Here is a 24,556-nt window from a genome sequence, read left to right as displayed (position 1 = left end):
GTGGCAAACTGGACAGCGCATCTGTTACAGGGGAGGTTTTACTTGTCCTGTCATACAGGAATTAGGGTTAGCTTGGGGGTCCTTGTATTTAATGTTACCACGTCTGCCTAAGGTCGTAATAGTACAAGCATTTCGTCCAATATCAGGTAACTATTCTGTTGACTTTGTACTGTTATTTCCTAAAGCTGGTTAAGATTTTATGTACTTATTAGGAAGTGCTAATAACCTTAGATCAATTTGTCAGAATAAATTCCCGTCCATTAAGCTTTACAGGCCTACGAGGTAAAAGCACTTTGTGAAGTGCAGTTTAGGCTAGGTATTTTCATGAGTCCGAAATGACAATGAGTGTTACGGCAAATTTTGTATATAGTTAATTCCTCCCGAAGAATATAGTTTTATTTTAAACCATCATCACATGGACTTGAAAAGATAATTTAATGGTTTAATGTTTGCTTTGAACATTTATGACATTTCATTTGTTAGCATTATTTACTAACAAACGAGTTATAGAGTTAGTGGGCCCCACCTTTATATCCTGCTGTTGGGGGCTACAGTAGGAAAAAGGGTTTGTGGGTGGAGGAAAACAAAATTAATAAGATACAAAGCTCAGTTTAACCTAACCTGATGTAGGGGGCCAGTTCCTTTCATAACTGCAGGTGCTCCCCCCCCCCTACCAATCGTAATGGAGGATGCTGGTTCCTTAGCAAACCCTAGACCTCACACCTAACCTAACAAAGGGCTGCATCCTTACTTGGCTCTAGGCTCCCATTTAACCTAAAGAGGATTCCAGGTCCTTATCTAGGCTTAGACCCTCACTTTAACCTAACCTAGGGCACTGTAAATGAATAATGATAACCAACTGCACCAAACCTAACCTAGGGCGCCAGGGCCATACCCAAGTGTGGTACTAGCTCCGTGCCTGTTTTTACCTTGGAAACTGGTTTTTTCTACACTTTTAGGGCTTCTGATACTGGCAGTGAGTTTGTTTGTTGTCCGCCAACTGTTATTTGGGTAGATCTAAGCCAGCTGTCCGCAGTGAGCTAGGCTATGGCAGTTGACATTTTTCTATAGAACTTTACCAGCTGAACAAGAATTTAAAGTAATATTGGTTGGTAGAACTAAGTAGTAGCTCCGTGGCGGTGATGGCTTTCTAACTTAACTTTTTCTACAGGTTTTGGGTTTCTAATTATGGATTTACCTTTAGTTTTTGTTGGACAAATGTAATTAACCTGTAATTAACACCTAAAGTTCATCCAACAAGCTAGGGGACCCAATGGGAAAGAGGGGTTATGGGACAGGTGATCTGCTCCCCTCAACCAACAAGGTTAATACAGGGTTATGGGTGGGGTATACCCCAGGAGAGTGTTATTTGGCTATGTAACGGCTCACCCACTCGTTTCTATCCTACAATTTAGGGGACCCCTAGGGAAAGTGGGGTTGTGGGTGGGGTGGACGACGAGGCATGAGAAACCGACCAAAATTTACTTTTTACGGCACCCCAGACATGAGGAACCGCTAAATAAACAGAGAACAAACAAGAACATTAAATCAGCTGACACAAAGGCAACCACTCCCATTACTACCGTACTCCCGAACATTTATTGGGGAGCCATTGGTTCATCCCTCACTCCCTTACTGAGGAAACTCAGAGTTTGGGGGCTAACTGCCCCCCAAATACTTCTGACCAATCATGTTGTGCTGTTATCCCCCCATTGAGGAAAACCCCCCAAACATTGCCACTCAAAGTTGCTAACAGGCCCCCCCTCTTTGGGTGGGGCTGTCCTATTTCCGGGGTTCACATACATCCTTGCACATGACATGGCGCAGGTAGTATGTTTTGAACGGTTCATATTTCGTCCACCAAGTGCAATAACTTGCTAATCTGTTATCCCTACGCAAAACACTTTTTCCTCCCAAACTATAAGTTAACCAGAAAAAAACACAAATACACTAAGTTTATTCTTGTACAGTTTCAACGCTGGTTGCACTTCCCAGTTTAACACAGGTACCAACCAGTGCTGAAACACACAGGTGATTATATCCCCGAACCTACTGTTAAACATAGGAAATGCATTTACCCTGCCAGCCCAGTAATAAACTAAAAAAAAAAAAAAACTCAGTTTCCCCGAAACCATTACTAAACAGCGAAATGCATTTAACCTGCCAACCCAGTACTAAACACGGCGAAATGCATTTACCCCGCCAGCCCAGTACTAAACTCGGTGGAAGTGTATCTGTAACCCCCCCCCAAAAAAAATTTCCCCACACACATTTTGCGCACGGCAGCATCGTTTCTCTGCTTCCTTATCATAACCAGTGGGATTCCATTTCCTCGAACCCGTTACTAAATGGCGAAATGCATTTAACCCGCCAACCCAGTACTAAACAAGGCGAAAGCGTATCTCTACCCCAAAAGATACGTTTTGCCCAGCCACATTTTTCTCAAGCATTTATGGTTTCTTTGCTTTACTGTCATAACCAGTATGAAGCTTTTTCAACAGAATCATTCCTTTTACTGTCACGTGAGTTTCCCCCTTCCCCCAAAATGCCTTACACAAACCCTTCTCCCCAACACCCAATTGTGCCTAAACCCCCACATCCCACCCCCTTGACCCACCACAGCCTTTATCTGCTACCCATTCCTACGCCTTAAAACATGCAGATTTTGCGTTTCTCATTCAGTACATTGGCTGAATCTCTTCCATCAAAGTCGCGTTCGCCTGAGCCGGTAACTCAGCACACCCTCCCAGTGACTTGCGCTAACTGCTATTTCAGTTACCACAACTTTTCTGCCTACTGCTTAGGCAGCTACAAACTGTTAATCAAACTTTGTCAAGATCACGGCCTGAAATAAATTCACAACTGCTTTTGTCCTCGGCCTTAGCGCTACCAACTCGGGTGGCAGGAGTTGCTGTTGATGGGATCTTTAGTGACCAAGACCTGTGTCAGAACAGGGTAGTGTTCTTGGTCTGTTATTTTTGTGTATACAAGTGATATGGCTGTTGACTTGAAGACAAGGTCGTTCAGTATGCCTAGATGCAACACGGGGTATAGTAAAGTCTCCACTTTTGAGAAGGGCATCAGCCTCAATCAGTACATTTTGATGTGAATGGCTACCTGGAACTTCAGGAAAACAAAAATACTTTGAATAAGATATTGTACATATTTTCCATCCCATCCTCCCCAGTGGATGGAACTTTCCTGAATGAGTCTGAAGCTTTAACTATTTATAGATGGAACTTGGCTTTATCTCTACCTTGTAACCTTTGGTCCCTTACTTTTGAGAATTGTCTAATGAAGGTTTCAGTTAGTTCCAGATGAAAGTTAGATATTGTTAAGCCTTTTTTTATCTGCAAATGATAAAATTAATGATCCCTGTTTTAGGTCATTTGTCTCCTTCCACCTTGTGAGGACTTGCCTTATTCTGTTTTTTGAGTATGATGGGGAGAGACAACAGGCTAAGAGTGCCTTCCACTGATAGTGTCTCTGGTCGTGTTTTTCAAATTTATAATAAAACCGTTTGACTGTACTGTAACTTGGGTTTTTCTCAAGCACTTTTTTGGGGCCCCAGATCTTTTTGTTTGAGTTCTGATAAAGTTTGTGAAGTTTTGTTTTTGCCCAAAGGACATGACATTGAATCTTATGTCCCCATCCCTTAGGAAGGGGCTGAAGCAGTGTTTGCCAGTGTGCATCTTTCCCCCGTAGAAACTGTCCAGTGTTTTTTGAAATGATTCAATGTACTGCAACGGTAATCATCCAAAACTTTCGGCCAACAATGCTTGTTCAACTTGTCCCCCCCAGGATCACTCCCTTTTGGATGAGTCCCTTTTGAGGACACTGAAGAGACATATTTCTCCTTCCCTGCCTTCTGTTACCCCCACCCTAACTTCTCCTTCCTCATCGCTTGTTACCCCCAATATAATTCCCTTTCAGCCACTCCTCTGCCTTCCCTTTGATAGACATTCCAGGTGGCTCCCTATGGTTTTGAAATTATATGCAGAGCATCACAGCCAGCAGCCCCATAAAATAAAATATTTATTCTATAGCCCGCTCCACTTCTCAAATGCTGTTAGAATAACATCTTGACATTAGGAGGGCTGAAAGAGGGCAGATGATATGACTTGCTGCGTGCATTGAGATATAAGAATAGCAATGCAGTCTCAAAGGAAGAGGTAAAGGCCTAAATATATTCAAACAGTGGACAGGAGACTATGATAGTTCAGTGAGCCACTTTTTGTTCAATAGATTGTTGACATTTACATGGCATGTCAGGCAATATGTCAAGTTTTGACACTTCATCTTATGAATGTGGAAAGAAGCATAAAGTTTACAACATAAAATTTCAGCTGCTGTTAAGCATTTCATGTGGTTCATCTATGGGGAGGTAAGGTACATGATAGTACTGTACATCTGCCTGGATGAGGGCAGTTAGCAGTCTTAGATGACAAGAAATGACCTGAGCACTTCAGTGTAGTTACAGTAAAGACCAAAACTGGCTGTTTCTTGCAATAAGAATATATAGTGATTATGGACAGCATGCTGGCAGATTAATAAGAGTTATGTATGTATTTTGCAATATTGCTCAGATATGCAAAACATATTGTCAAATTCAGCATAGGCTACAGGAACAGTACCCTGATTCAAATTGGGCATCAGTTATGAAGAGCAACAACATTGATGGTAATGATATGTCCTAATTATAACAGTGCTGTATGTCTATCTGAATACCCACAAGATGGGAATGGCATCTTGATGGGAATATCATTTGGACACAAACTGCTATCATGTTAGAAAACCTTGTTTAGACTCATCTCTACCTATAGATTATTAGGTTTAACATTTTAGAAAACCAGTTATTTTTTCTTACTAATGACTCAACTATACTCATGAATATCATGATTTTTATTTTTTTTAGTTATCTAAATCTTGAAGCTTATATTCTTCCAAGAACTTGAAGGATTTGCACTGTTATTTGGTTTCTTATCAACAAACTCCTCCTTTAAAGGCCATATAAAATGTCATAAGGTTACTGATTTACCAACTAGTCATTAACTGACCTCATAAGTCACACAGGGATGTTGTGTTTTAGAGTGAGGAACATAAATGGCAGTAGGAGTGGCCCTTCATACTCCAGCATAGAGCATCCTACAGGCTATTCAGGGACAGTCACTAATGTTAGCCCCTGTTCTGAACAGTTGGAAGACAGTAGAGTGGTTTTGGAACCAGTGAGGACTGATTTGGAATTCAAAATTGCAGTCGTTCGAGATCCTTTACTGATTGAAGGACGAGGAATGGCTTACCTCAGTTTTTCCAGAAATAAGCGTGAATGATGTAAGTCTGTGTAGCAGGTTTCCCATTGGAAGAACTGTTACCTTAAAGTTGTTATATAGCACTAGATGACTTGCAGTCCTACCTCAGGACCAGAATAAAAAGATTAAGTTACTTTCAGATGTCAAGCACAGATGATGTCTGTGGAGTTTCTTTCTTAGGATTTTGTATGAGAAACATTATGTTGAGTTGTTTTCTTTGTTTCATTTGTTCAAACAACATTTGCAAGGGTTGTAACTGATTGTCACTACCGTAGTTGGTGTTGACATGGCATTTTAGCCTAGATAGTATTTCTTAGTAAGTTCCATTGCTGCCATTAAATACTATATCTTGCTAAGTTTCTCCAATCCACATTGCAATTTCTTCGGTTTCTTTCATTCTCTCTTCATCTTCCTGTGTCAGTGATATACTAAGTTCTAATCATTCATTAGAACTTTATGACATGTAGTATTTTTGTTTCTTGATCTGTCATATCAACAAATACTTCTCCCAACAATTTATGTTACCTGAAGAATTTTCTTACTGCATCAATCCAATGAAAACTTCCCAAGTCATTTACAGTGTCCCCCCCCCTCCCTGTACTTCCATCATACAGTATAAAGTATTGACAACTTAAGGGTTAATTTATCATTTGCAGACGATGAACAAAGGCACATCAGTAATGGTGAATTACTGAAAACATTTCATGATGTCAAGATTAGAGTCAACATCAACAGGTCTGTGGATGTGGTCAAGCATCAGGTGAGTCTGTGTAGCTTTTATACCCTGGTCAAGATGCTGCATCAATGACATATTGGAATGTGAAAACAGAACTTTTGTCTTTTTTTGTTTGTGTTCTGGATAGTGAGGTGCATTGTAAGGTATGCATAAGACAAAAAGCAAAACCATTTGGGAAGGAAACAAAGGCACAACCTCCATAAGTAACTGACACAGTGACCAATGCTTTCCTTTTATGTTGACAGAAACAGAACACTTTCGACTTTGTTCTTGATGCCTCATAGATTGTTTGCCCCTTACACAGTGCCTGGCCTTAAGTGACTGGTAGCACTAACAAGAGTCTGCTCTTCCATGGCTTGAAATCTTTGTGAAAGTAGATCCAACTGGGCACATTCCAGAACAATCCTTGAAGTTGAAAACTTCAGAGGTATCCTTCTCCTTAAGTCCTAAATATTTTTGAGTCCGAATCAGTTTTTAAACCTAAGGACCCATTCTTTATATCATGGTTTGACGATGGTTCTAGTGTAGCCCAAGTGCTTTTGGACATTTTTCCTGTTTGCATCTTCCAGCCAAAATTTATTAATTTCTTTTTCAGTATTAACTGAGCACTTTATCCCTCAGTACAGACGACACAATATGCTGTTTTAGGGGCACAAGGAAAGGAAGCACGGATTTCTCTCTAAGCTATTACCCTGATGGACGATTAATTTTTTTTACATTCTAGTAAATGAAATGGAATGAAGTTGGAGGTGCAATACATAAAAACTTGACTAAACTTTCTTTGCTCAGTCAGGAACATTACAACCTTTTTTCATTTGTAAGAAACTGGCTAATTTTCCCATATTTTTGACAGTATAGCCTATAAGCAATTTTGCACATTAATTAGAGTAGGCTAGAAAGGCTTACTTATATCTAGTTTAACTAGGCTGAGCCCATTGGATGTTTGGGGAAGATGGGGAAGAGTAGGCAGACATGGGATGATGTACAAAATAGCAGAATTGGGAAATCTGCCTTGTGTCCATTATCGAGGCAGCTTCAGAAAATTTTAATAAGCATAATACTTTGTACATATGAATGATCAACAGCCAGGATATTCGGACAGGAAGCGGTGCTTTCGTTGTGGTATGGCCGTTGATATAACCTGGGTATTGTTACAATGACAGCTGAACCAGATGCAAATGCATTTGTTTCTATGAAACATTGACTGCATATTTGTGTTCATTATACTGATATTTGCATATTTGTGTTCATTATACTGATATTTTTTAGAAAAACTGTGCAGATTATTTTTTATTCAGCCACTATGGACTTACTTTATATCCAACCAAGCTGGATCAATAGAATGATTGTTTACCTTCTGTCCTTCAGACCTGCTCAGTGAAGGTTTTAATTCATTGGTCTGATAGTTTAATCTTATATTCACAGGCATTAGGTCATAAGAGTGGGCATTGTGTTGGACAGACACTTCTGTTCCCCCTTGCATATGCAGTCCATCAATGTCTTTTGCTTTGTTACTCTGTTACTATCCTCTTGCAAGAAACCAACAGCTGTTTTGACTACATGGGACCTCTTTCAAACAATACACCACAACCTATGGTCCGAAGTCCAGGTCTGTGTTTCCTAAAAACTTTATCCCTGTTAAATTGTTGCTGTATTAACCTGTGTTCTTGTGTTATTTGTAACTGTATTACTTTTTCCAATCCAAGCCTTGCATTCCTTTTCTTTCCATTGTGTTTACTTTATTTCACTTATTTTACAGGATAAACTGGAAATTATAGGAGAAAAACAAGATAAATTATCAAACTTTACTAGAAAAACATTAACAACAGTGTGTTCACATTAAGGAGCACCAAGTGGAGAAGATTTAAAATAACTGCTGCGGACAAGATCAGTAAGAGAAGGCTGTTTACTCTGAAAAGTCCGTGTATGATTGGCACAGGAAAGACCAGGATCTATAACTCCAAGTAAACCTCCTACAAGGTGAAGTGATCCAGTTACAAGAATCTGCAAAAGAAAAATGTATAAGGAACTATTTGCTTAATGCTGACCTAAATTCTAAAAGTGATAATATGGATGAGTTTCCACACGTAACCAAGTGAGAAAATACAGTACATATTGAAGCTTGAACATTATAATTAACATTGAAGTAAAATTAAGATACTACTTGAGTTAGTAATCAAGATGAACAATTAGGCGGCTTCATAAATTTCACTGCCTTGTTAACAAGTAAGCTATGTCAAGTGACTTGAACTCATCTTGCTACCATGAGCAGACAGCAGCAGAACTCATCCTGTTACCATGAGCAGACAGCAGCAGAACTCATCCTCTTAGCATGAGCAGACAGCAGCAGAACTCATCCTGTTACCATGAACAGACAGCAGCAATAAAGGAATCAGAAGTTGCCAGCTACAGGTGGTGTTGACTGCACTGACACTGCACAAGGTACAGACAAGTAGTACTTGTCTCAGATTGGTAAAGGTTACTGGTCTTAGTTCATCAGATCAGGTGATGGTTGCAGCTGTCTCTTCAGGAAATACTTGACCTTTGAAGAGTCCTTGGTAATTTCAAGACATGAAGATGAAACATCTCGGGGGTTCCCATGGGAAACCTTTAAGTGTGGCCACTTGAGAAGCTTCTCCCAACAAACCAAACTTGCTGTGGCCATAGTATGTGAACGTGGTTGGAGATCCTGAGCTCGAATAGAACTTGCATGATAAGGTTGGACAGTGGGAAGGCAAACACAGTTCCCTGCAATGCAGCAATGTACTGTATCTTCAACTCTCAGGCTTCTGGTACTAGCGATGTTGAGCACCAGAGGTCTGTTATTCAAGATGATGCACACACCACCCTTGACTGGATGCATTCACGAACGAAAATACATTGGTTACTTCATTGCACCAATCAAAGTCCTCCATGACTTTTAAAAGAGGGTACTAACTACCAAGTGACAGTCTGTAAAGGATGCTGCAGACCATGGCTAACAGCTGAAGTTGGAGAGACCTAATCATGGGATTGATTGTGCGAGAACAATTTCTCAAGGAATGCAATCCTCAAATACTGTAGATGCAAAATGTGGGGAAGGAGAACTCTTTTCAACTGACCTTAATGAGTTGCTACCCATAGCTCTGCTCCTAGCCCCTGGAAACCAGCACCACCAACTGAAGAATTAGTTCATGGATGGTCAGACCTCATCTCCTCTTTTAACTTGCAAGTGGCTCCCCTCTAGACGGTCCCTTTCCCAAGTTGAAAATATGACCATTGTTTCCTTACTGACAGAGAACTGTAAAGAGCCCAGGATACATGCACTACGAAGGTGTAGGTAGAGTTTTAGTTTTCTCTGTTGCCCAGATCTCTGCCAAGAAAAGCATGACTTCTGCCTGGGAGGGAGAATACACCTAAGATAGTCATGGATGCTCTGGATGCAGTAAAAGTCGTCGCTACATAAGCTACTTCACTGCAGCCTTGGGAAATAGGAACAAGTTCAGAAGTTCCAAGACCTTCAGGTATCTGAAGTCCAAGGAGGGCATGTTCTGCATCCAGGCACTGGCCTTGATATATACCACCATAATGATATACAGTACGGAAGCCTCATATACAGACGTGCAGTTCTTAGGTCCTAGCAAACTTCCACCATGACAGTTTCCAGATCTTCTGTTTCGGTGATATCATCTTGACTTACAACTTCCACTCTTCTGAAGGGGTGGTATCAAAGCTTTGATTATGATCAATGGATCTGCCTCAAGGTGGACCCCACTGGATAAGTGCCTAAAGTGATCAGAGCACACTTTGCAATAAAGACCTTGGTCCTTGTTCAACTTCTAATGAATAATGCTCTCTTCCAGACAGCTATGTACCTCTGCTTGAACCACCAAAAGAGAGACTCACAGCCAAAGGGTGACCTGAAACTTGAAATGATAAGCTGAATATCCTCCAATCTTGGATTTTTCAAAAGATATACTGTTCCACCTACAAGACTGGAAGCTCACCAGCAGCAAAACGGATAAATGTAGTAAAGGGTGGCATGGCAGGGGAAATGGCATCAATAGAAGCAGCTAGAGCTGCCTTCATAGCATGAGCAACATATACAGAGTGAAAGTTGCACTTGAGTAGGAGTAGTAGCTGGCACAGCAGAATCAGCATTTGAAGGCAAATCTAAAGCAACAAAAGCAGAAGGCTGTTGGTTATTTGAATACAGAATGAAAGGCAAGCAGCACCAAGGCATCATTAGGAATAACAGACATGTGAATTTCAAGCAATAACTTGGATAAAATGGTCTCTAGCAATTGCTAAAGACATGACAAAAGATATGGGGCAGGGATTGAGCGGACAACCTGCTTTGGTGACACAAATACAGCATGAGCAGGCAAGGCTCTGGTCAGTCTGGTTATCAGGCACAACAGGCAGTAACTGCAGATAAGCAAACGAGTGATCTGGCAGTTCAGAAAGTAGGCAGATGCTCATTCACCTCAACTAGCTAAAATACAAATCCCAAGGGTAACCAAGAAAGAGACAGCAGTTCTCTCCTTGCTTTGAAGAATCTCCTCTTCTCATATAAGACCTTTGCACAACTAATCAATCTCAACATATCACAAGTGAGAGCCAGATGCTAGAGACAGCAGCTCTCCTTGCTTTGAAGAATCTCCTCTTCTCATGTAAGACCTTTGCACAACTAATCAATCTCAACATATCACAAGTGAGAGCCAGATGCTAGAGACAGCAGCTCTCTCCTTGCTTTGAAGAATCTCCTCTTCTCATATAAGACCTTTGCACAACTAATCAATCTCAACATATCACAAGTGAGTGAGAGCCAGATGCTAGAGACAGCAGCTCTCTCTTGCTTTGAAGAATCTCCTCTTCTCAACATAAGACCTTTGCACAACTAATCAATCTTGCAACATATCAACATAGTGAGAGCCAGATGCTAGAGACAGCAGCTCTCTCCTTGCTTTGAAGAATCTCCTCTTCTCATATAAGACCTTTGCACAACTAATCAATCTCAACATATCACAAGTGAGAGCCAGATGCTAGAGACAGCAGCTCTCTCCTTGCTTTGAAGAATCTCCTCTTCTCATGTAAGACCTTTGCACAACTAATCAATCTCAACATATCACAAGTGAGAGCCAGATGCTAGAGACAGCAGCTATCTCCTTGCTTTGAAGAATCTCCTCTTCTCATATAAGACCTTGCACAACTAATCAATCTCAACATATCACAAGTGAGAGCCAGATGCTAGAGACAGCAGCTCCTCCTTGCTTTGAAGAATCTTCTTCTCATATAAGACCTTTGCAAGAATCTCCTTGCTTTGAAGAATCTCTCATATAAGACCTTTGCACAACTAATCAATCTCAACATATCACAAGTGAGAGCCAGATGCTAGCCCCCTAAAAGGTGCAGGTCCATCTCCAGCAAGGAAATAAATGCACACCAACCCTCACTGGAATTATTTAGTAAGGAATACTGCAGTATATCATATTACAATTTATGGTAAAAATACACTATACAGAAATCAGCACAAATACCAAATTGTACTAAATACAGCAGCAAAACAATAGCAATATATTAAATCTGATATACCTCGTAGTGCTGATAATGAAACTATTCCTTTGCTACTTAGCAAACTGAAAATACTAAATACAATCAAATCACTGGAAAAATGTAGAAAAGACCTCTGAAAACATGAATTTATGCATAACTGCATAATTCACCATGGAAAACAGAAAACTGTTACAGGTAAAACCAGTGCCAACATAACTAATGGGTAATGAAGACTGTGTACAATAGCATTCTTCTGAAAGGAAAAGGTCAACAGTGGTGGTGAACAGTGGTTGCAAACAATGTGTCCAGTGTGAAAAGAGGAAAGGATACTAATGACAAAAGCTCCATTACTGAGCAATAAATGGATAGATGACCTATCTACAGAGATAAAGGCACATGAACAGTGAAGAGTACCAAGTACCCAGAAGTATATTCCAACAGCATACGCATGAAAATCATTCTTCACTGTCTAAAACAACATATGCGTGAATAGTTCTTCACTGTCTAAAACACACAGCATCTGGACATACAAGACCACCAAAGAAGGTACTAAACGACAGGGAAGTTTGAATGAAAAAACTAGTTTTTTAATTTTCAAATATTAGTATTTCCCATTACTGCCAAGCAAAGGGTTCCCAGAAGTAAATTTAAATGTACAGTATTATGTTGCATTACCAAGGTTGGTGAACTAGGTATTTCAGACCACCAAGTCAAAACACTCTCCTAAGAGTGGCGCAAAGCGTTTGTCTTTCACAATAATTTGTAAAACAAATTGTATTTCAATGAAAATTTGATAACTGGATAAACTAAAAATAAAGATCCTGATAAAATTTCCCTATTTATTTTGTTTCAAACCCCTCACATTCTCTGATGACTTGATTATTCAAAATTATCAATGGTATCTGCCTAGTCTGGATCTACCCAAATAGCCATGATGGGGTTTATATCATATGAGTTTCCAAAAAAAAAAAAAAAAAAAAAAAAAAAAAAAAAATATTACAACATTAAAATTACCTGTACTTGTGATGCCTCACGTAACTGCTCTGGTGGTGGGAAAGCTGGTGGAATAACTAATTCACTGTGCAATGACTGACACCTTCCACATGACAGCCATACAAGAGCATCCAGAATACATGGAAAAATTATGCTGGGAACATCAGTTGCTGGAAGCCTCTCTGAATAATTGAAATCTGTCTCTCCACAATATTCATTTAGATTTATGTTTTCAGATGTTGCATCATCATGATTTTCATGAACAGCATTGTTTTTACGAAACTCTCGAACCAGTCTGATCCAAGAATTTCTCTGACGTTCACATCTCAAATGCATTTGGTCTTTTGATATTGTGTAGTTGGTCTGATCTGAAATTAAAATATAAGGTAAATCATATATCACCATACAGAAAAATCATCTTTGAAATACTAGCATCAGTTACCAACATCTCAAACTCAATACAAGCATCACTAACTATAAGTAATGAAGTTGTCTGTCCTAGATGCATACCTATTGCAATTCAAAAAAGGGGAAGAAGCTCTAAATCCAAATTCAAAAGAAGCCAAAAAACTTTTGGAGCATGAGAGGCCTCTCACAAAAGAGGAACCCCCAATCTCACTTGAATGGAAGTAGGAAACTTAGACTATTAGCCCCACACTAAGGCATCGAGGCCACTCTGCACCATCCATTTAGAAGCTTCTGGAAAAGCATGACCTGGATAAACGAGTACTACTTGCACTCCACCTTTGCATCAGTTACTCTTATTTGTATCTGAAAAATATCTCGCTATTAGCTTAAAAAGATGCAAGAAATAATTAAGGTACAATTGTTCACAAACAACCCAATACTAATGAACCCACATAGTTGCATCCCTTACATTAAATGCAGCAAAGCAAACTGGTATTTCCACAACCCTAGTAAAAAAATTTGAGCCACGGACATATGGAGCTTTGGATAAATTTTCTAAAAAAAAACTTGTAAGGCTCAAGCTTTATGAACAATGATCTTCATGAAAGCAGAATCTTGCCTGAAAGTTATGAAGTCTATTGATAAAGATTTTATGATGTTCCTATATGGTGCTTTGATTACCACATACAGTGAAGACAAGCCCTCACAGGGCACAATTAAAGGATCTGCTCTAAGTTTGCTATGGACAGCCAAAGTACAGAAATTGTAAACAGTTCAGTAATATATTGCTAACACAGGAGTCTTGTTTTACAAGCCCATCATGAATAAGTCAGTTCAATGGTCATCATTTCATGAAGATAATTTCTAGGGACAGCTCACAACACTCAAGGAATGAGTCAATTTGATAAAGCAGAATGCCAGACAGAATACTTGAGGTACACCTTCACTTTATGATGAGTCCAATGGAAAGGGAAACAAAATTCATTAGGAATATTCTTAAATGAAGCAACAGACCCACTCCTTGCAAAAGAGGGTTAAAGAAAGATTTCAGATTTGGGGGGAAAAGGTAAAGGAAACACTGATCGGCCAAAGGGACACTGCAAAAAACCTAAGTAATGTCTGTACAACATAGAGGAAACACATTACTATTTCTCAGAATTCAACACAATATCATACCAATGTTCTCCTACAGTAACAGAGCATACCTATAAGCTGTTCAATGACAATCTTTTTTTACAAAATTATTTCTGTTTACAAAAGCTGTTGGTAAGAGCTACTCTAAACAAAATAAAAACAGAATGGGACAAAAACAATAAGTAACAACACGATAAATCAACATTAGCCTGGTCATTGTTTGAGAAGCAATACTAAATATTTAATTTACCACTTACAGTGTGCCTTACATGGCCCACTGTAGACTGTTCTTAGGATCTAAGCAGTATCCCATGGGCCACAGCTGTATTTTTTACTGCCTTTTAATTTCCCTTTAATCAGTTCCTTTAAGTCCTTTCTTAGCTGTTCAGCTTCTTAAACTTTCCCTTTCTGCAATTCCCATCTACCATTTAAAAACAATCATTCAAGTGAGCCTTGACACTACAGGTATGACTGCGATTCCATTTAACCAACTTATAATAAATAATACATTAATAAAAATTATACTGATGACTTGTTTTATGAATATGCAGATCATGACTAATGCTGTATAAATTTGAGAACAAATAAAAAAAATCACAAAGAAACTATTATTTAAAACATGTTGCACAACACTCAAATTTTTTTCATATTCTGTATTTCAAAAATACGGTACTGAACATTAGAAAACCATTTGACGAATAATCAACTTACTATGGTAAAAAAATAATCACAGAACACTATACCAACTTTTACTGTGAGTTGCAGGTGACAGCTTAGGCTGTCCTCACTTCAAAATATCACCAGCATGGTTTATTTTATCAGACCAGACCATAAGAGTCATTCATTGGCTCTCAAGAGTTTTTACTGTTTTCTATAAAAAAAAACATGCTTGCCTGTTTATTTATTTCAGACTAAGCTACTCATGAACTGGCAGGGTATCTTGCTTCTAGAGCATCCTGTGTGTGTTTATAGAAATCAGCAATAAATGGGTACTTTGGTACTTCTGAAGAATAACACTACAAGATGTAAGTATCTCCTTTTTTTTTTGGTGATTATAAGATGGAGAGAAATCACCACACCTTATTACTGCATCAAAACTGAGTATAAGTGAAGATGTACATCATGTGAATCATAAACTGTATGATGAAGGAAGGTCCCACCTCAACTAGTGCCCACTTTGTTTGCAGACAGTAACTCCAACACTGATTAAAATATGCAATTTTTTGTGTACATACAATTCTTTGTGCATATTAAACAAGGATGGTTAAAACTTACCAGAAGAAGCACTCATAGACATGGTGGCCAGGTTTGTAGTAAAGACAGCAAGATCAAAACTACACTCTGCCAAAAACTGCAACAGTGTTTCTGGGTCTCGATCGCCAGTCGAGTTGAAGAGGAGAACACGGTAGACATTTTCACTAAAAGGAATTAAGGTATAACTGCTAGTACCAACAATGAAACAGGCTGGTACAAATTTCAACATCTTTTTTGTTTTTCCTTATGAAATGCATAATAGTTAATCTTTAAACAAGGTGCAAAAGCATTATTTTACAGAAGCACTTGAATAAGATTTATGATTCCATTGCTGGAACTTATTGCATACTTACTCAAGATTATCTGAGGCCTACAACTTAAAAAACATACAAACTTTATTATAGCTAACTCAAATTTTCTGAGCAATATAACAGAGTAGGATACTGACTAGCTAGCTAGCTACTGGATGACCTCCAACTTTTACTTTAAAATGCAGTTAAAAGTATGAATATCCCCATTCTCAAATGAAAACATTTGATAAGTCGAGTTACATTATCCCAAATTGATATTGGGAGCTAAGTTGCTTCTTTGAAGATCTCAAGATTACATTTTCTGTAATACCAATGCCACCATAAAATAAGAGTAAATTTATGTGAATGATGTGCTTAGTTATTATACACTGTGTGCTTGTGTTTGAGACTTTTTACATGTTATTTTTTTAATAAAAATCCATTCATCTTCCCTCCCATGACAGCACCGAGCAGCCTCCTCAGCCATATAGCCCATCCCTTCCTTCAAACAAGTCTTTCTTGTTTCCAATTCACTTTTAGTACACAACACATATAAGCACTTACTTTTGTTGAAGAGAGAACTGTGAGGCCTTTGTAAACCAATCAATGCAAGCCTGCATGCTTGCAACTGTGTGAGCACCATCAATGAAAAACTGTAGATGGTCACAAGTCATCATCTGAAACATTATAAACCTCAAAAAATACACCCACACTATACTTAGAGGAAAGTTACAGGAAACAAATCAAATTCTCCCTTCAACACATTTTGTATACCATCTAAACGGAAGACATGGATAGCAAATAGTGATGCATCCTAAAAAATGACTCACAAATTATAAGAGCAATAATTATCATCAACTACCTCTCTCCATTCTCTCAGCAAAGAAAACTACAGGCAGTCCCCGGTTGATGACGGGGGTTCTGTTCCTACACTGCTGTCTTAAGCCGAAAATCGTCGTAAACTGAAAAGTTGTTGACAATCATCAAAAATCCTAAGAAAACCTTACTTTTAATGCTCTGGGTGTATTGAAAACGATGTAAACTGCATTTTTATTGAGTTTTTCATCAAAAAAACCTCCAAATTTTGATTATTCTGCCATTTTGGAGCCATATTTCTTCCGTCGGATTGGCGTATGACGCATCGTAACCCTAGAACGTGCGTCGTAAACCAGGAAATAATTTATGATGAATATATTTGAAAAGCATCGTAACCTCGGAACATCATAAGCCAGACCTGTCATAACCCGCGGACTGCCTGTATATGCAAAATTTTAATAATTTCCTACCCTACCAGGTATTTAGGTTTCTTTAGCCATTAAGAAAACTCATCTGAAATATAAACAATACTCTTCATACAGTATTAACAAAAAAAAACCTTGGTCATCTCGTAAAGCGCAGACTACCATACGAACATGAAAGTAAAAGGGACAGATTTTTTAAAGATTTTCATATACGATGAAAATCAAATGGCTCTGCTTATAAAAACATATAAATGCTGTCAAGTAAAGTATTTTCTCAAACAATTATCCCACAGTAACAATCATCCCATAAACAAAATAACAATTCATATGATTTATAAAGACCAGTGCCTCTGAGGTAGCTGCTGTACTTTCTACTAAGGCATTACCATTGACAGCTCAATCAACCAACTGCTTCAATGTGAATGAGTCATTCTTTTGCTTTCAGAAAGATCCAATCAATAATGTAAGGAAAATAGCGTTTCCCAAAAATTTTAAAGTTTCCTAAAAATTTAAAAGTAAGATAAAAATAAAAACATATTTTTCAAAATATCAAATAAAACAACTTTTGTATATTACTCTACATAATGCATCAATTGGGAGAAAACCCACAATCCTTTAGAGCAAAGCTCTCTCTCACTTTTCTACTGCTACTGATAAACTGATCCTTAACTAAAAGATGATACATATCCTCCTTTAAAACAAGCAATTTGTTAAGTTTCATAAATAGTGCAAAAGTTAGCATTCTCCTAAAATGGAGTCTGGTTTAATAACCAATTTCTGCCCACCTAACCATAAATTTTGAATTTTACCCCCAAGAGGCACATTCCAAAATTCCCTTGATATTCTCTGTATCTAAACCCTGTTCTGAATTGTGCTTCCTTTATCTGTTCATTTTTTCTCATCTATCTGTTCATTTTACTCTCATCTCTATTACCACTTGAACTTCTTTGTATTTACCACTCTCCAAGAGCAAATTCTATGGGAAAGCTATAGGAGTAAAAATTTGGTTCCTTAAATTTGCTTCCATTAATAATGTTCCATTAGGAATGCAACACTAATCATTGTTTTGCTTCTTTTGTCATCATACCTTTCATTCTTTTTCCTTTCTTTTATGCAAATCTATCTTAAATAATATCCTTTTTTGTCTCAACCTCTACATACAACTATTAATAGTAAAACAACTTTTGTGGACTGCAGAAACTTGACCAGACCCAATTCACCAAAAATATTCTAAAACTAATGTGAAAATACAAGGACAACAAATAAGAAATCCCCTAATGAATGCATTTTAATATGACATATTGACATATTTTTTAATTTCTGCTGGAATTGACAAAATAAATGGCAGGTACAGTACTGAAGTATTCTGAAGTAATAAGAGATATAAAAAGAATATTTTGCTATACTGAATGCCCAAAGTTTCAGGTTATAAAATGCTAAATTCCTCCAGATTTAGACTTAAGTTACATAAATATCTGAACACAAGAACAAAATATAAAATAAATACAAACATCAAACTGATAGAAATCACTGACAAAATTTACTTTTATCATCAGAATAAACAAAAACACATGCTTTAGGCCTACAGAAAACATGTGAACCAGTAAGGAATAACCTTTCTGTGAGACTGCCAGCTGACAAATCCATCCCTTCATCATTACTGATTAACTTAACTACATCAATGAATAAAAATAAATATTTACTTCTATAATAAATGTTCATAACAAACACCCTCTCTAGCTTGACTGACATAAGAACTGCCACAGATACACACAGTCATCAATCAGTTCAGACCTGACCAATAAGTGAAGAAATAAAAGCTAGGTACAAAAAGAAATGCAACTAAGAGCCAAAAGGATGATGAAGAGAACATATAATAAAGTCTACAGTCTACAAGATCCTACGGGTTGCCAAGATTCTAGACAAAGTATGGGATTTTATTTGCTGTTGTTTAACGAGTCTTTTTCGCATTCTATTTGCTTTTGCACCGAGTCAACTTTCAACTCAAGTGTCTTCCTGTAAACTAAATACCAAGAGAGACTGAGTCTACATGTAATGAAAGACTAGAAACTAATCTTGACAAATTTTTTAAAAATCCTTGCCACTGTAAAATTAAAATTTCTTTACACATATACATGCCTTTGGTTTAATACTTGAAACAATACAGAATCTTAAATCAGTCCTTAATTAACACACCTGTGATCTCCCAGGCCAGACGACAGAGCGTAGACCACACACTTCTTCATCATTGAGAGTAAATGAAGCAGCAATTTCTGGTCCATTTCCTTCCTTCACTGACTTCCCAACGCCTACACCTTAAACAATATCCAGTCCTCAAAATACCTTCTCATTGTGTAAATACTTAAAATTCTTGCTCATGCTAGGGAGTTTCTTTGTAAAAAGCTATGTATTAGCATTAAATGAATGTGTTCACTAGAAACAAAATTGAATTCATTAACTAAAACTGCTGGTACAGTATATATTGTTCATCAGGTTTTATAAATTACTTATCTGAAAATCTTGTGTAAAACTAAAATGCATATCAAAGAAAATAATATGCATGACTCTGCAAGCTGTTTATACACCTGCACTTGCATGGTACTCCTTGCATAACCTTCATGCTTACTTTCAAGGCAATAAATAATCGTCTGTTAACAAAGACCACTGTTTACTGAGAATCAATGAATACTCATCTATACCATTATAGAAAAGTATTTTAATGGAAATAAACAGCAAATGAGTATTAACAGAGTTATTTAGTTATAAATGATTTGTTTAACCAGACCTCTGAACTCTTTTAGGGTTCTTCTCGGGCTGGGAGTATTAACAGAGTAAAGTGATCAGAAGACTAAATACACAAAATGATTCTAACAAAAAATATTAATCCAACAAAGTGTCACTCACATATGTTACAACTGAATGCATTATTTTGTCTAAAAACTCATGACACAAAATGGAAACCAAAAATGTTTTTACCTTTATTTTGGAAATCAATCCAATAGCGAGATAGTTGAAGGGCCAAAGAAGCATTGTTGTACTGTACACTTCCTGCCAGCCCCAGCTGTAATGGCCTAGCACCCCATCCATAGCTCTCAAGAGGTGGAACCAAATACAATGCACACTGAAAAAATAAACATCACTTGATCTTGCTCCAAACATAACAAACATTGATAGCTATGACATGCCCTATAATTGGGTCTAAGTAAAAAATGAATCATGGTTTTCAGCTTATTGGGTCTGAATGGTTTACAATTTGTCATTATTTTCTCACTATCTGGTTAATACATCTCATCCACATACAGTATAATAAAAAATATTGAGGTGGTCAGTGTTGCCTTATGATACAGTAATACCTGTCCATTAGATCTACATCTACTCTGGACACAGGGTCCTAAATCTTTATACTATTCTAATTAAAAGTTGTCCATTGTAACCAAGTAATTATCACAAGACAACAATACTAACCAATGTTAAATAATGGGCAGTTATATTCAATTAAAAAAGCCTGAATAAAAAGATTCCACAATAGTCCATAATTCCTCCTTCTAGTACAGTAAGTTCCAAAAGTGAAACTACAAATTTCAGAGGATTTTGTTCAAAATTCACTAACTGGCAACTACAACATGTAGCTGAAAAACTTATTTTTTTACACTGAAAACTCTATCAAGCAAAATAAAGCTAACATATGATGCACAAATATCAAATCTATGATATTTATAACAATCATTAGAAAAAATTACGGTAATAGTAATTATTTCAAAGTATATTAATTACTTCAAAGTATAGAAACGAAACAATTTGAAATTTTTGTTCAACACAGGATAACCAACATTACCTTTGTATATTTCAAGCAATGTGGAAACAATTATTTAATATCATAGTGTATTATCAATTATTTTAGCGAAGATGCATAAAACCATGCAAGTATCAATAGAATATAAAGGGAAAATCTCCGTAACACTAAACATAATCAACCATGAATGCACCTAGATTCAACACAGAAGTTGGGTGTGGTTGGTAGTTCTGATTTTAGCTTCTAGGACCCGACCATTCGGACTCTACTTCAGCTTTGGCTTCAGTTTTGACCCATGACACAAACGTAACATTATCTACCCAACCTTCCTCACTTTCCCTGCCTTGGCTTAGGCCTTTTCCGTTAGACTTCATCATTTCCCATGACCACCAAGGCTGGCTTAAGCCTTGGCTTAGGCCTAGACTTCCTCACTTCCCTGACTTGACTTAGGCCTAGACTCCTCCTCACTTTCCTGACTTGACTTAGGCCTAGACTTCCTCACTTCTTGACCCTGACTTAACTTAGGCCTAGACTTCATTTCCCTGACTTGATAATGAAACCTAATTAATGGAAAATCGTGTTTACAACCATCTAGATATCCAAACAACTCAATTTATTAAATAACAAGCTGGAAAATATATTTCCTTGATTATTGAAAGAGGCCTAACCATGTAGCCAATGCTAAACGCGCATATAACCTGGATTTCGTTTTTTTTTTTTCCACACCAACTTGTGTCTTATTTATATTTCATTCAATCAGATGCTAAACTTCTTTGTGCTTTCTCAAAAGAAATCATAACTTTCGATATGACGCTATAAAAGTAGAAAGTTAATTTACAAATCACATTAGGCCAATGTTTATGCACTCAGTTCCTGCTGCCACTCAATGGCGAACACTCGATATCACACATTGAGAGCTGCAGATGTTTCTACAGGGGAAATTCTTTTTGGGGGGGGAATTTTTTTTTTCTTTCTTTTAATAAAAAATTTTTGAACTAACATTGACCAATCACTGGGGAAATACTTTCTGTGGTTCTACAGTTAATCACTGATACTTATTATCAGATAAAGAGGATGACAATAATTGGAATAAAATATACTAACTGGCAAACCCACAAGAGTTTCTAAAGAAGTACGGTCAATTTTGAAATTTGTAGCTTCACTTTTGGAACTTACTGTGCTACAAAGCCTTACTGTAACATTTCAGCAGTGCATGTTATTCTTGTGCAGAAGGCACAAGAACATGAATAAAAAACTCAAAAGAACTGCCAAACACTGTTATTCTTTTGTTTCTACATTATACACCACCTTTTCCCAACCACAGAGATGCAATACAGTACACCACTAGAGTTGAACCAAATTTTGTTTGAATGTCCATATTTTGACTGAAAGTGACTGAAAAACATTAAAATTTCAATTGAAAATGAATGAAAAATATTGGATTTAAATCTCTTAAGTCCATTTTGTCAGAATCTCCTACAGTTCTTTCTTTCTTTAAATCTCCTCCTAAAAACCCTTATGGGCAAAGTCAACAGACTATAAACCCAAGAGGACTCCAAAGGGAAATTAGCCTACAAAAAGGCACAAGTTAAATGAAAAGGTGATGAACAACCAAATAAAAAAACTGATACACCTAAATTTAGGAGACATCAGCAGAAACCAGGACGGAATTTGCTCCTTGCTTAAAATTCAGTCTGCCTAACCATAAAGCTTTTAAATAATCAAATTTACTAGATGAGATTACTGAGATATAATTAATTCTAATCTTTTTAAAAGTAAAAACTGCTTCAGTTTAGATTCTTTGCTTGGTGGTCTGTTTAAACTATCAATTACTGTATAGCTAACTCATCCCCAAAAATAATCAAAACAGAGGTGGCCTTTACTGCAGCAAATTCACTTTAACCACGTCATACAATGGAATAAATAATTTTTCTACATTCTTACATTTTTTTCTTTGGCCCTTGCCATCAACACACTAAGAGAAGATCCAGGTTGCTGGTCAACAGTAAACGTTGGAATATTAGGCTTCATTATACCAGATTTATGCCATGCTATGGAGTCTACAGTTGTTCCCAATATTGATGTGTGGTCAAGGTCAAGTGTTGTTATACCACAAACAACAGGTTTCCTGAAATAAGGGCAAATGGAAGTTAAACACAAAAGCAATTTTACATGCAGGATTACCAAAATGTGACCTTTGGTTTTAAAAAAAATTCCCAAAATTACATACAAGTTACAACAAATATAACTTTCTAAGATTACATATACCACCTAAAAGCAATAATAAAACTCTATGATTTATTTCCCATTCACTACTGCTGACTTTTCTGTTGTTTGCATGTCTACAACATCCTAAGGACTCCATCTTCTAACATAATTGCTGAAAGTGGTAAATATGATTCACTCTATTGGAAACATTAAAAAATTTCTATGACACCATTATTCAAAAGCTTTACTTTAAGAGAACACATCCACCATCATCTTTAGTGTAGTCCAATGGTTGGTGGACATCTAGTATGGTAATCATACTAACAAGTGTTGCCCAAAAAATCTTGCTCTCAGATGCTTAGCTGGAACTGTATATTATTACATATGCTTGCCTATTGACAGTGAAGAAATCTGAGCCACAGTTACAGTTCAGAAGGTAGGTCTACCAGTAATTTAAGAGGATTTAGTAATTACTTTGACTATTACCACAAAACTATTTACCCAGGAAAGTTTTAAATGATGAAGTCCATCAGACTATGGCATCTCATTGTTACAAAATTATTACCAAACATGAGATAAAGGTCATCAGTATGGTGGACATTTCATCAGCAACTTCAGAACTGACCAATATCTGAAACTCATTCTTCAAAAACACCTAGCATTAATAGAAAATACTATCCTACTAAAAATAATCTAGTTGGTCAACAAAACAAAAAATGGAAGGTACAGTAATACCTCAAACACTCATGAGCTTAGGCTCCAGAACACGTCAAGGATCAGGAGGAATCACAAATGTTTGATACGAGTCACTAAAAATGTTTATTTCTAGAGTTTAAACCTAAGCATGACCAAATCAAGCTCCCAAAGCACTTTAAATTCATTTAAAGGTTAGCTTAATACATTACCCTTCCCAAAAAAAAAAAAAAAAAAAAAAAAATGGTTGACGTAAAAATAGAGTACAGTCACCGGTTATCAGCAGGCTCCGTTATCGGCAATCCAGTTTTATGGGGCTTGTCTAGCGACGAAAATCGGCAATTTTCGGCGCCGAAAATCGCCGATTTCTGTGTATTGGCACCAATAATTGAGTATTGGCGCTGATACATACCTAACAGAAGCGCCGATAACCAAAAATTAGTGATTTTCGGCACCGAAAATCCCCAATTTTCAGTTATCACGCTGTCAGAACGGAATCCCCGCCAATAACTGGGGACTGCCTGTGCAGTATCATCTAATGAGTATTTGCCACACTAGCGCATTTACAGTATGATATACTAATGTTACCCCTACACTAATTCATTGGCTGTCATTTTCTTTTGCACTCACAGTAAGGTAAAACTATGTAACGAATGGGACTGTAAACTTAATGACTGGCACTTTCTTTGCCATTGTCAGGAAAGTAAATTAAGTAAACTTCATATGTCACAAAAGTCATATAATGAAGGTGCAATTCAATAAAATAATGAAAATATGTATGCACTGTATGCAGATCTGAGAAAAAATCGCGGATGCAAATAGTTAGGTCCAATGAATATTTCGTGAATCCATGAATTCATGAATCCAGAAACGCGAATGCACGAGGTATGACTGTTTACTGATGAAACCCAAAACATTACCATCATGCAAATATCTCATATGGAAAACACCTTCATGGAAAG

At 37.3% G+C, this 24,556-nt stretch overlaps 2 protein-coding genes across 4 annotated transcripts in view; one reads left to right on the top strand and one right to left on the bottom strand.

The window, feature by feature from the left end:
- Positions 1–7,943, top strand: LOC136839611 (uncharacterized). Of its 2 annotated transcripts, XM_067105894.1 has the most exons (4): positions 15–146; positions 5,966–6,069; positions 7,471–7,654; positions 7,805–7,943. In XM_067105894.1, the coding sequence occupies exons 1-4, from the start codon at positions 92–94 to the stop codon at positions 7,807–7,809; spliced, it is 348 nt and encodes a 115-aa protein (XP_066961995.1). In that variant the 5' UTR covers positions 15–91; the 3' UTR covers positions 7,810–7,943. The 2 variants fall into 2 exon arrangements, 1 of the variants encoding a protein (XP_066961995.1); XR_010853396.1 differs by lacking the exon at positions 5,966–6,069 and having other exon boundaries at positions 1–146.
- Positions 7,837–24,556, bottom strand: part of LOC136839609 (folylpolyglutamate synthase, mitochondrial-like) — a 29,492-nt gene continuing 12,772 nt past the window's right edge. The window contains exons 5-11 of one of the 2 annotated variants that reach the window (XR_010853395.1): positions 22,638–22,821; positions 19,877–20,021; positions 19,097–19,215; positions 16,224–16,336; positions 15,391–15,533; positions 11,333–12,941; positions 7,837–11,236 (exon numbers count right to left, since the gene is read on the bottom strand). Coding sequence is in view for 1 of the 2 variants with exons in the window: in XM_067105892.1 (XP_066961993.1) it covers positions 7,885–8,049; positions 12,595–12,941; positions 15,391–15,533; positions 16,224–16,336; positions 19,097–19,215; positions 19,877–20,021; positions 22,638–22,821 (1,216 nt within the window). In the remaining variant the exon portion in view is untranslated. The remainder of the gene's footprint in view (positions 11,237–11,332; positions 12,942–15,390; positions 15,534–16,223; positions 16,337–19,096; positions 19,216–19,876; positions 20,022–22,637; positions 22,822–24,556) is intronic. The other variant, XM_067105892.1, reaches the window with a different exon arrangement.

This window comes from Macrobrachium rosenbergii, chromosome 6, assembly GCF_040412425.1.
Source record: "Macrobrachium rosenbergii isolate ZJJX-2024 chromosome 6, ASM4041242v1, whole genome shotgun sequence".
Lineage (NCBI taxonomy): Eukaryota > Metazoa > Arthropoda > Malacostraca > Decapoda > Palaemonidae > Macrobrachium > Macrobrachium rosenbergii.
The sequence above is the reverse complement of the archived record's forward strand: the minus strand, read 5'-3'. Positions and strand labels throughout refer to the sequence as shown.

Excerpts from the sequence above, each read along its gene's own strand:
- LOC136839611 (XM_067105894.1), top strand. The coding sequence starts at position 92 with ATGTTACCACGTCTGCCTAAGGTCGTAATAGTACAAGCATTTCGTCCA. Across the intron at positions 147-5,965 it reads AGCATTTCGTCCAATATCAG|ACGATGAACAAAGGCACATC; the intron begins GTAACTATTCTG and ends TATCATTTGCAG. Across the intron at positions 6,070-7,470 it reads TGGATGTGGTCAAGCATCAG|GCATTAGGTCATAAGAGTGG; the intron begins GTGAGTCTGTGT and ends TTATATTCACAG.